Source organism: Petromyzon marinus, chromosome 54 (genome assembly GCF_048934315.1).
Source record: "Petromyzon marinus isolate PM22_M1 ecotype Great Lakes invasive population chromosome 54, UKy_Petmar_22M1.pri1.0, whole genome shotgun sequence".
Lineage (NCBI taxonomy): Eukaryota > Metazoa > Chordata > Hyperoartia > Petromyzontiformes > Petromyzontidae > Petromyzon > Petromyzon marinus.
Genome location: NC_133720.1, coordinates 11,194,009 through 11,206,655, shown reverse-complemented (window position 1 = coordinate 11,206,655; position 12,647 = coordinate 11,194,009). Strand labels below are relative to the sequence as shown.

General features: G+C 61.8%; 1 protein-coding gene across 2 annotated transcripts in view; it reads right to left on the bottom strand.

Moving 5' to 3' along the window:
- Positions 1-492: 492 nt before the first annotated feature.
- SLC12A7 (solute carrier family 12 member 7) overlaps positions 493-12,647 on the bottom strand; it is a 92,447-nt gene continuing 80,292 nt past the window's right edge. For both annotated transcript variants that reach the window (XM_032974697.2, XM_032974698.2), the window contains exons 14-25: positions 12,250-12,368; positions 11,547-11,645; positions 10,354-10,473; positions 8,862-8,966; positions 8,257-8,425; positions 7,420-7,615; positions 7,052-7,221; positions 6,072-6,203; positions 5,130-5,237; positions 3,308-3,567; positions 1,944-2,077; positions 493-1,439 (exon numbers count right to left, since the gene is read on the bottom strand). In XM_032974697.2, the coding sequence (XP_032830588.2) occupies positions 1,348-1,439; positions 1,944-2,077; positions 3,308-3,567; positions 5,130-5,237; positions 6,072-6,203; positions 7,052-7,221; positions 7,420-7,615; positions 8,257-8,425; positions 8,862-8,966; positions 10,354-10,473; positions 11,547-11,645; positions 12,250-12,368 (1,704 nt within the window). In that variant the 3' untranslated portion in view covers positions 493-1,347. The remainder of the gene's footprint in view (positions 1,440-1,943; positions 2,078-3,307; positions 3,568-5,129; positions 5,238-6,071; positions 6,204-7,051; positions 7,222-7,419; positions 7,616-8,256; positions 8,426-8,861; positions 8,967-10,353; positions 10,474-11,546; positions 11,646-12,249; positions 12,369-12,647) is intronic.

The window sequence follows — 12,647 nt, the reverse complement described above, 5'->3', positions numbered from 1 at the left end:
TGGGGGGGGGGCAGGGGAAGTGCACGTAGAGAGTTTGGGAGGGCGCGCGCCTTTGGGAGTTGACGCCGAGCTATCAGCCGCGTCACGTTGCGACGCAAGAGTCGCTCGTGGGTTTGCCGCCGCTTAAACAAACTGCCGCACAAAGCATTTGGGAAGGACGAATCAAAGTACGGCGGCGGGCGGCGGCGGCAGGCGGACGTCGTGAGCCGAGCCTGAAACAACGAGCGCTCGCGACGGCCGCGAAGAAAACTCTGCCAGCCGCCCCCCCCCCGCCGCCGCCGCCGCCGCCGCCGCCGCCGCCGCCGCCGCCGCCGCCGCCCACCGCGCATCGCAAACAACGCCGGAACTGGCGCCGTCTTAACCAAGGAACTACACAGTCGTTACTTTTTAAAAATATATATTATTATCTTAGAAACCTGATGGTTGCGCCCGCGACTAACGAACTGCTTCACATAGCAGAGCCCCCGCGACCCCCGCGACCCACGCGACCCCCGCGACCCCCGCGACCCCCGCGACCCCCGCGGGCGCACGGCGACGGAACGCCGAGCGACGTAGGGGATCTGGGCGGGCGACGTGTGCGCGCAGCAGCTCAGAAATAAAAAGTATTTTTACATGTGTGTGACGAGCGACAAAGAGAGCATTCCCTTCGTCAGGCTAACGCCCCTCTCCCCCAGGATCTGGCCGGCCAGCCAGACCAAGACCAACGCCAACGATCGGACAACAACACACCGCCCTCCCCCCCCATCCACAGGACCCCCACGCGCCAATCGATCACAGAGCAATTTTCGCGCGGGGCGCTGTTGAAAGACGGGCGAGTAGCGGCGGCCGGTATGGTTTGCGCCGAGTGTTGTCGCCTTTCCCCCGCACCTCCGATTAGCACGGTTGGCTACGTACGGCGGTGCGAGAGCAGTTCAACATACGTACCGCGGCCTGGCAGAGACAGGAGCCCCGGTCAGATCCGACCCGGTGTCTGCCGCGCCGATTCGGACGGACGCGCGAACGGACGCGCGTCTGTGCGGACGCGCGAACGGACGGGCAAACTGATGGGGCGGACGGCTTTCTCAGAGTCGGCGACCGCCAACACAGGCACGGAGTTTCGGGGGGGAGAAGAAAAAAAACCGGAATCGAAAAGCCACCGTTCGACGGCGGATCGTCGGCCGCAGCAGAAGCAGCGAAATCCTAAAGCCGAGAGCTCGTTACGACGACGCGGTACCAAACACACGAGACGGAGCGCAGACGCGTCGCGGAAGAGGAGGGGGGGGGGGAAACGTGGCGGCGCCGGGAGATGGCGGGGGGGAAGGCGTCGAAGACCTCGTGACCCCGCCCGAGACCTCGTGACCCGCGACCTCACGAGTAGATGGTGATGACCTCCCGACCGCCGCCTCGGACGAGCAGCACTCGCTCCAGTCCCTCGGTAAGCACCTCCAGGAACTCCATGTCTTCAGGTGGGGTCAGGGGTCAAGGGAAACTGCTGCTGGTGGGGAAGCGGTGGCGTAGCGGTCGGCGCTATGCCGCGCTACGAATTCGGCGACCCGAGTTCGATTCCCGCTCACGGCCAACACCGGTGACGATTATCTGAACCGGTGCTGGGCCTGCCCCTAGGTCGAGTCAGCCTCAAATGAGTACCTGGTGCGGTGTGTAAACATCGCTACTGGGGAGACAAAGGCGGTGGGGCGTGGTGCCGGCCACACACCCCCTCGTGTGCCGTACCGGCCTTCATAGGTGCTGCTCAATAACAGCACTTGCCCCTACAGTCTGTTAAGGCTACACGGGGGATCTCTGTCTTCGGTGCCGCCGAAACAACCGACAGCCAGCAAATCTAAAAACAACGCGTACAACGCGTTTTAGCCAAGACAGCCGCGTCAGTGAACCCTGCCGGTGAACCCTGCCAGCGGCCGCATCGAGGCGACCAGCTCGGGCCGCGCAGAACGTCGCAAGGATACAATTCTCATCCCCGTCGGGGTTCTTGGGCGGGCCGGGCATGTTGAGCAGGACGAGGCGGGCGTCGTGCGAGCGGCTCACGATCACCTCGTTGAGCTTCACCGCCGTGTGCATGCGCCGCACGTTCGACTGCGTCCTGCCGGGTCACCGGGGCGGACACGGGGGCGGCGGTGGGGGCGGCGGGGGGGGGGGGGGGGGGAGAGAGGTTAAAGTTCAACGACGGATGGTCGGGGGTCGTCCCTCGTCGTCTTCTGCGACCGCACGGCGCCGAGTCGGGCGGCGATGTTTTTTTGTTCGCGGTTTTCCGGCGAAGGCTCGGAGAGAGGGCGAGCCGCTGGAGTCACGGCGAGAATCCGCGTCTGCTGCTTAGTAGTCCGAGGTTTGAGCTTTGGTGGCCGCAGCCACGCTCCAGCGCAGCGGTGGGTGTGGTGCGTGAGCAAGATGCGGCGTGGGTATCGTGGCGCTGCAGTCCGGTGCGACGCTGCGGTGCGACGCTGCAGTGCGACGCTGCGGTGCGACGCTGCGGTGCAAGGCAGCGTCGCGGCACAGGTGACACCCCCCCCCCCCCCACTTTTACGACCTTTCTTAAAGTAAGTTACACCCCCACGGTAACGACCAAAACTCGTATCGACTGCTACCGACGCCGAGTGGATTGGTGACGAATCCGCGCAGCAGCGTCTCCTTCGCAAAGCACTTTCTTGTTAATTTTCTACAAATGTAGAAAAGTTTTCGCCTTTCGCTGCCGCTGTCCGACAAGAGGAAACGCGATGCACGTGCAGAGAAACACCGAAGGATTTTTTTTTTTACGGAAGTTTTTGATTTTCACTCAACTATTGTTTGTACACGTAACGTTAAGTTACGTTAAGTTACGTTAAATGATTGTTGGGGTTATTGACATTTATTTGCGTCGTCAATTTTGCTGTTTTATTGGTGTGCGAAGGGGTTTCGACTTACGACGGCTCCACTTGTGACCCTCGTCCAGGAAACCAACGAGGTCGTCGGTGCGAGAGTCGCCTGTGCAGTGGTGCGGTGCAACATGATGCTCTGGTGCCATGCGCTGGTGCGGTGCGGTGCAACATGATGCTCTGGTGCCATGCGCTGGTGCGGTGCGGTGCAACATGATGCTCTGGTGCCATGCAGTGGTGCGGCGCGGTGCGATGTGGTGCAGTGGTCCAGCGCGATGCGGTGCGGCGCGGTGCACCGGTGCGGCGCTGTGCAATGCTGCGGTGCAGTAGAAGGCAGTGCGCCGGTGCGGTGTAGTGCACCGGTGCGGTGTAGTGCGCCGGTGCGGTGTAGTGCGCTGGTGCGGTGCGCACTCGCCCCCGCGCGGCGCGGTGCGGCCCTGTGGCCCTGCGGCGGCGCTCACGGTTTAATGTTGAGGAGGTCGCGGAAGCCGTCGGGCGTCCCCACGCCGGCGCCGGCGCCGTCCTGGGCGCGCCCCTGCTGCGCCGTGGCGGCGGCGGCGGCGGCGGCGTGCCGGTGAGCTCGCTCGTAGCGCTCCTTGGTCCAGGTCATGTGAACGCGCTCGGGGCCCGGCACCGCGTCCGTCGCCGCCTCCGGCTCCTCGTCCTCCGACACGATGCTCTCCGAGCGCGCCAGCAGGTGGCGGTCCTTCACCATCTGGGCCTGAGCGGTGGCGAGGAGACGTTAACTCCCTCGCCTGGTACGCAGGAGGTCGTGGGTTCGATCCCAACCCCCGACGCCTGCTGCTGCTGTATATTTGGAGTTTGCGGTGTCTCTCTCTCATCATCATCACGGTGGCTAGGAGATGTTAACTTCCTCGCCTGGTACGCAGGAGGTCGTGGGTTCGATCCCAACCCTGACGCCTGCTGCTGCTGTATATTTGGAGTTTGCGTCTCTCTCTCATCATCATCACGGTGGCTAGGAGATGTTAACTCCCTCGCCTGGTACGCAGGAGGTCGTGGGTTCGATCCCAACCCCGATGCCTGCTGCTGTATATTTTGAGTTTGCGGTGTCCCTCTCTCCCCGTGGTCGCGTGGATTTTTCTCCGGGTCCTCCGGTTTTTCCCTCCACATTTAGAATCAACATCGCGCGTTTAGAGTATTCGGCTGCTATCCACTTCCACACGACGAGCCACTTCTCGTTGAGCTATCATTTGTGGCCAGGTCGCTTCGAAAAAATAGCTACGTAGCTCGGTGGGGCCTTACCTGGTAAAATAAAAAAAAGTTTTAAGGCAAAAGATAAAAGTGCCGTCCCCCGTGTAGCCCGAACAGACCGTTGGGGCAAGTGCTGTGAGCGAGCGACGCCTTTTGAAGGCCGGCACGGCGCACGAGAGGGTGGGGCTGTGGGTGGCCAGCGCCACACCGAGCGAACTTTGCTCTCCCGAGTGGCGATGCGTACACACTGCACCAGGGGCTCATTTACGGCCGAGTCGACCTAGGAGAGACGCAGGACCGGTTCGGAGCGGGAATTGAACTCGAATATTTTCCGGGTTCGTGGCGCAGCGCGTTAGCCACTGCGCCACCGCTCCCTACGCGCACGCACCGCGCGTGCGCGCGTGGGCGAGGGAGGGCGTGGGCGAGGGAGGGCGTGGGCGAGGGAGGGCGTGGGCGAGGGAGGGCGTGGGCGAGGGAGGGCGTGGGCGAGGGAGGGCGTGGGCGAGGGAGGGCGTGGGCGAGGGAGGGCGTGGGCGAGGGAGGGCGTGGTGTATGAGCGAGTGTGAGAATGTGCGAGCGAGAGGGCGGGTGCGCCTGAGCAGCACGCGCATACACACGTGCCTGCGTCTGTGGGGTTGAGAGGGAGTGTCTTAAGTGTGTGAGAGTGGCAGAGAGAATGACTGTGAATGGCTGGATGGAGGAATGTATGGATGCAAGAGTGAATAGATGAATGAGTGAATGGATGAATGAGTGAATGGATGGATGAGTGAATGGATGGAAGACTGAATGGATGGAAGAGTGAATGGAAGAGTGAATGGATGAATGAGTGAATGGATGAATGAGAGAATAGATGAATGAGAGAATGGATGGAAGAGTGAATGGATGGAAGAGTGAATGGATGGAAGAGTGAATGGATGGAAGAGTGAATGGATGAATGAGTGAATGGATGAAAGAGTGAATGGTTGGAAGAGTGAATGGAAGAGTGAATGGATGAATTAGTGAATGGATGGAAGAATGAATGGATGGAAGAGTGAATGGATGAATGAGTGAATGGTGGCGAAGTCTGCTCACCTCTCGCTGCCTCTCAGACTTTGACAGCCTCATCTGGTGCAGCATCTGCGTCCTCTGCTCCATCATCAGGGTCCGCTCGTAAGTGTAGGCCGAGATGTCACTGTCGTTCTGCGCACCACAAGCCCAGCGCGTCAGTAACTTTTCTTTTTTTTAGTTTCATCCACAATTGTTTTCAAGCGATTAAAAAAGGCTCGGAGGCCAGAGGCAGCACAGCCGACACCGGCCGAGATCCTGGGTTCGAATCCAGGATTCAGCCGCCCAAGCCACGGCCGACTGCACCGGCTTCGAGAGTAGCGAGTCGGTCGGCTGCTTTATTTCGGGTAAGACCCACCGAGAATGAGAAGCTCTCTCGCCCCTCGACGGACACCCAGGGGGAGGGTGGCGGCTGCTGCTGCCCCCTCCGCCCCCCCGAGATTTCGTTTCGCTTGAGGGGGGCAACGCGGCCCCCCGCTAAAGGGTCGACTGCAGACGCGGGACAATGGAGGGGCGACCGTACTACCACCACCACCACCACCCGTGGGTTGTCAGCTTTTTCCAGGACCTCCACCTACCCCACCCCCCCCACCCCCCCACCCCCCCACGCCCCCTACCACCCCCGGCTCAATTCCGCGGAGCAGGCGGCGAAACGGGCACGTTGGGCGGCTCGCGGTGGGCGGCGAGCGGGGAGCGGGGAGCGGGGAGCGGGGAGCGAGGAGCGGGGAGCGGGGAGCGAGGAGCGGGGAGCGGGGAGCGGGGAGCGGGGAGCGGGGAGCGAGGAGCGGGGAGCGAGGAGCGAGGAGCGAGGAGCGGGGAGCGGGGAGCGGGGAGCGAGGAGCGAGGAGCGGGGAGCGGGGAGCGGGGAGCGGGGAGCGGGGAGCGAGGAGCGGGGAGCGGGGAGCGGGGAGCGAGGAGCGGGGAGCGAGGAGCGAGGAGCGAGGCCCGGCCCGGGGGGTCGACTCTCACCAGCTCGACGACCTCGATCTCGGCGTCGAAGCGCAGGTGGTAGAGGAAGGTGGCCAGGTCCTTCTTCATCTGGATGCTGTTGTCCTCCAGCTGGGCCACCGTGAAGATTCTCATGCGGCACTTCTTCCACACCTGCGGTGCGCGCGAGGGGCGGGAGAGGGTGGTGAGGTGGGGCTTGGGGGGGGGCTTGGGGGGGGGGGGCAGGGTAGAGGCACCGATCCTCGCCGTCGATCGTTAGGGGTTGTGCCACGCCAGTTGAGCTTGCCATCCTTCGCCCCCCCCCGTACATCAGATTAGCTACGTACAGTGTCCAAAGAAGTTCAACATACGGAGTGTACAAAGCAACCCTCCACACTGAAATGACACCGTTGCGCGCGAGAAGGAAACGTTTAGTACACGATTAGAATACGCTTAGTACACGATTAGCATATTAGTATACGATTAGTATACGCTGAGTACACGCGGAGTACACGATTAGCATACGCTTAGTATATTAGTATACGCTTAGCAAACGATTAGTATACACGTGGCTGTTTCCCCCTGGAGGAGGGTTCCTAACGACGCAGATTTGCTCACAGAATTATGCCGAGCCCCAGAAAATGTGTTACGAATTATTATTACTACTACTACTACTGCTACGACAGTGACCGCGATAACCCGTGCGTAGATGTATACAGCGCCCTGGTGTGACCGGATCTCGCAACCGAGTCCACCACCCGTGCCATCGGCTGCGCCTCTCTTCACTGCGAGCAGCCAGTTGCAGGGACGTCCCATTTCACGGTCGCATGCAACCGATTGCTTGGGTGTTGTGGACCGCCCGGCTCAAGTGCGAGCAGAGTGCCACAGACGACCGTGCAGAGCAGGGGCACGGCCGATCGCTCCGGCAATCCGTTACTCAGACGGATAATCGGCGGTCCCATCACTCGACAAATCGGATAACACCGCCGCAACCGCCGCCGCCGCCGCTGCCGCCACCACACCTTGTGGTGTCGCAGCAGGAAGGGCAGCAGCATGAGCATGCCCCCGTCGTGCACGATCCACCAGATGTCGATGCTGCCGTCGGCGAAGCGCTCCTGGTTGCCGGGGAAGAGCGCGATGTTCTTGGCCACGAGCAGCGCGTGGTGGGCCGCCGTGGTGATGCGCACCGTCTCTGCGCGCCGCGCACGCGCCGACACAACGGTTTAACGAAACATTCACGCGATCGAACCCCCCCCCCCCAAAAAAAAAAAAAAAGACCCGCGTTATGGATGATATTGGTTGCGAAAGCCTACGTGTTAAACCGACGCGCACGCACGCACACACGCACGCACACACACGCACACACACACGTACACACACGCGCACGTACCGATGAAGGTCTTCCACGTGCGCGAGTCCTCGTTCTGCCGCCAGCCAAAGGGCCACCCCATGACGACGGCGTTGGGCCGCAGGCCGCCGAGGCCGCTCGACTGCACGAGGTGGCAGATGCCGTCGCGCACCTTGGAGGAGACGACCACCTGGCAGAAGCCCTTCACCTTCTCGATGTCCATCATCCGCTTGATCGTCTGCGGAGCGGCAGCAACGGCACCAGCGGTGACGATGACGATGACAATAGCGGTGGCGACGACAGGAAAACCTCGCCGAACACGGTTTTACCGATCGTGTGTTTTGGCCGTACGCGGTTTCCACGGGAGGGAGGGAGGGAGGGAGGGAGGGAGGGAGGGAGGGAGGGAGGGAGGGAGGGAGGGAGGGAGGGAGGGAGGGAGGGAGGGAGGGAGGGAGGGAGGGAGGGAGGGAGGGAGGGAGGGAGCATAGGACGAGGTGGGAGGAGGAAGAGGACAAAGATAAAGACGAGACGAAGAGGGAGGAGGACAGAGGGAGAAAGAGGATTGAGAGGAAGAGTATGGAGATAAGAGGAGGAGGAAGAGTGGTGGCGAGCGGTGGCCGAGCGGTGGCGAGCAGTGGGGAGTGGTGGGGGAGTGGTGGGGAGCGGTGGCGAGGGTTTGCGAGTGGTGGGGAGGGTGGGAAGTGAGGGGTAGTGGTGGGGAGTGGTGGGGGAGTGGTGGAAAGGGTGGCGAGGGTGGCCGAGCGGTGGGGAAGGTGGCAGGCGGCGCGGGGGCGGAAGAGTATGGTCAGCAGGAGGAGTAGCGAGTGGTGGGGGAGCGTTGGCGAGCGGTGACGAGCGGTGGGGCGAGGGTGCCCTCACGTGCTCGGCGGTCTGCCCCTCGCCGCACGTCTCGAGGACACTGCCCTCGATGACGGAGCCCACGATGGTGAGGCCCTTGCCGGCCTTGAGCTGCGATGCAAAGGTGAGCAGGCGCGGGTTCTTCACGTTCAGGTCCTCGTCCAGCTTGAGCAGCACCAGCAGCTGGGGCCTGCGGGGACACGTGCGCAGGCTCAGCGGGCGCCGGGCCCGGCCGGTGGACCCGGGACACCACGGCCGGAGCCGGCGGCAGCGGCCGCGCCCTCACCCGCCCCCCCCCACTGGACATCTGTGAGAAGGAGCTTCACAGCTCATCGGATTTCTCCAGGACGCATAAAGATTCTGATTCTGCGCTCGGTCATGGTGACGTTGAAGGTGACGCTGATGATGACGTTGACGACGGTGGCGGCGACGATGGTAGGGGGCGGCGATGGCGACGATGGCGGCGACAATCACGATGACGATGGTGGCGGCGACGATGGCGGTGACGATGGTAGGGGGCGGCGATGGCGACGATGGCGGCGACAATAATCACGATGACGATGGCGACGATGGCGACGACAATCACGATGACGAGGGTGGCGGCGTTGGGTGAGGCGCTGGGCCACCTCCAGTTCTTGGTGTGCGGGGGCCCCTCCTCAAGGCGCAGCAGAGCGAAGCGCGCGGCGCTCAGCGACAACCCCCGGATCCCGTCCCCCCACTCCTTCTCCGCCCTGCCGGACGACAAGATGAAGACAAAGACACAGACGCAGACAGACACAGAGGCACACAGACGCATGGAGACACGGACACACGGGCACAGGCGTTAAGAGGTTCACAGAGCAGGGAACCACCACAGGGACGGAGAGAGGGAGAACTCGCGAGGGCAGTGGGTGCAACGCGGACACCCCGTGCGGGTGCACTCTGGTGCTATGCCAATCAATTGTATTGCATGGGCTCACACGGCGACGCCTGGCACTATATAGAGAGCCGTAGACCCACACAGAGACCCATAGACTCACACAGAGACCCATAGACTCACACAGAGACCCATAGACTCACACAGAGACCCATAGACTCACACAAGGACCCATAGACTCACACAAGGACCCATAGACCCACACAGAGACCCGTAGACTCACACAGAGACCCATAGACCCACACAGAGACCCGTAGACTCACACAGAGACCCATAGACCCACACAGAGACCCATAGACTCACACAGACACCCATAGACTCACACAAGGACCCATAGACCCACACAGAGACCCGTAGACCCACACAGAGAGCCGTAGACCCACACAGAGACCCGTAGACCCACACAGAGACCCATAGACTCACACAGAGACCCGTAGACCCACACAGAGACCCGTAGACCCACACAGAGACCCATAGACTCACACAGAGACCCATAGACTCACACAGAGACCCATAGACTCACACAGAGACCCATAGACTCACACAGAGACCCGTAGACCCACACAGAGACCCGTAGACCCACACAGAGACCCGTAGACCCACACAGAGACCCATAGACTCACACAGAGACCCATAGACTCACACAGAGACCCATAGACTCACTCAGAGACCCGTAGACTCACACAGAAACTCTCAGACCCACTCAGAGACCCACAGACCCACACAGAAACCCATAGACCCACACAGAGACCCGTAGACCCACACAGAGACCCGTAGACCCACACAGAGACCCGTAGACCCACATCAGAGACCCATAGACCCACACAGAGACCCATAGACTCACACAGAGACCCATAGACCCACACAGAGACCCATAGAACCACACAGAGACCCATAGACCCACACAAGGACCCATAGACCCACACAGAGACCCACAGACTCACACAGAGACCCAAAGACTCACACAGAGACCCATAGACTCACACAGAGACCCATAGACCCACAAAGAGACCCATAGAACCACACAGAGACCCACAGACTCACACAGAGACCCATAGACTCACACAGAGACACATAGACCCAGACAGAGACCCAAGATTGGCTGCCTCTCCGGACTGAGCGAAGCCTCCAGTCTGCGGGGTGTGAGACGCACTGTGGCGGTGAGCACCGTGGGGCCTAGGGGTTACGGCGGCCGCGCTCACCCGCGGTACTCGATGTACTTGTAGATCATCACGGCGATGAGCATGGCGACGATGGCGTAGTACCACGACGAGATGAACATGAGCGCCAGGCAGATGCTCATGCCCAGGAACGACAGCGTCCTGCACGCACGCACACGCAGGGACACACGCACGCACACACGCACGCAGGGACACACGCACGCATGCAGGGACACACACACGCGCACGCACGCAGGGACACACACACGCACACACACACGCACGCACACACGCACGCACACACGCACGCACACACGCGCACGCACACGCGCACGCACACACGCACGCGCACACACGCACGCACGCAGGGACACACACACGCGCACACACACGCACGCACACACGCACGCAGGGACACACGCACACACGCACGCACAGACGCACGCACACACGCACGCACAGACGCACGCACACACGCACCCACGCACACACACGCACACACGCACAAACGCACGCACACACGCACGGACACACACACGCACGCGCGCACGTAGGGACACACACACACGCAGGGACACACACACACACGCAGGGGCACACCCGCACCGCGAGTGTAAAGACACCCCCTACGTAAACCGTCGGGGCAGTGCCGTTGGCAAGCGCCCACGAAGGGCAGCGCAGTGCACGTAGCGCGGGTGGGGGGAGGGGTGTGAGCGGCTTCAAGTTGATTTTGTTCTACCAAGGGCGGGGGAGAACTCGAGAGAGGCCAGGATGGAGCCTCATTTGCGAGAGGTGTCCCGCGTCACCAAAATGGCAAAAGCAAAACAAAAACAAAAGAGAGAAATCGGAGCAAACAGCAACAGCGTCAAATGGGAAGTCCACAAATCGGTGTTGCGTGTTGAATTCCCCGGAGGGCGAGTCGGCTCGGTGATGACCGATCACGGCCGCAGTTGCGATTACGCTGAACGACGAACAGAAATATGGCCGACCGCTGTGCCGACGTGCGAGCCGACGAGGTGGCGTTGTAGGGGGGGGCCGGCGCCACGCCCGGCCGCCTTTGTCCCGAGCGCGAGCGCGGCGATTGTGGCGAGCGTGGCGAGCGGGGTGAGCGCGGTGGAAAGGTCGGTGAGGGCAGTGTGGCGAGCGTGGTGTGGCGAGGGCGGTGGCCAGCGTGGTGACGCGTGTGGTGAGCTCGGCGTGGCGGCCGGCGTGTGGCGAGGGCGGTCGCTGCTCACCAGTGGTAGAACTTGAAGCGTGGGCGCCAGTTGGGCGTTCGCAGCAGCGTCTGCAGGGCGCAGGCGAGGTTCACGAACATGTAGCACATGAGGAAGAACCTGGGGTGTGCACGCGGACGAGCCATCACCGCGCCGTCATCCTGCCACCGTGGCACAACGTCACACTGCGTCGTCACGGCCGTCGTCACGGTGACCGTCACCGTCACCGTGACCGTCGACGTCACCGTGACCGTCGCCATCACCGTCGCCGTCATTGTCACCATCACCGTCATCGTCACTGTTACCATCACCGTCACCGTCACCATCACCGCCATCGGCGGTTGCGCCAGCGGTTCATCATCATAAGGATGCGACTTCAGCTCCCGGTTGGGAGGTTGACACGGCCCATCAAGTTCGGTTGTTTACCACAACCAACGAAACTAACGAGGCACCACTTTGTGCAGAATTCAATGGCGCCTGAATTCCACGGATACATTCGCCCCCCCCCCCGCACCCCCCGGCCACACCAATGTGGAATTTCCACCACTGGCTCAGGGCTGTCGATGAGAGATGAGCACCAACGCCTCAACGCTCACTTGAGCAGGAAATCGCTTTTGTTGCGAATCACGTCATCGTCATCATCGTCATCATCATCGCCATCATCGGCATCATCGTGATAGTGGGGGGGGTGGGGGTGGGGGGGGGTGGCGGCGGTGATGCTCACATGGACAGGATGGGTGCCACCATGTCGAGCGACGCGATGAGGATGCCGAGCTCGGCGATCCCGGCCGTGAGCAGCAACGCCCACGTGGGCTCGCCGTTCGCCTTGCCGTGGCCAAACACCTGGTGGGGGGAGGGGGTGGCGGCGCAGGTGACGCGGTGTGTGCGACGGAGAGGTGAGGATCGCGATAAGTCACTGGGCGTCTGCGGAAAAGAGCTTCGGAGCTCATCAGCTTTCTCCAGGATAAATTAAGATTCCGATTCTTGGTCGTTTTTTTTTTCCCGACAGAGCTGCTGCCGCCGGCATCCTCTGCGCTGGGGCGTCCCGGGTGCACACTTTACATCTCACGTCCCATCTCAACACATTTCAAAAGAAGCAGGGCACCCCCCAGCGGCAGCCGT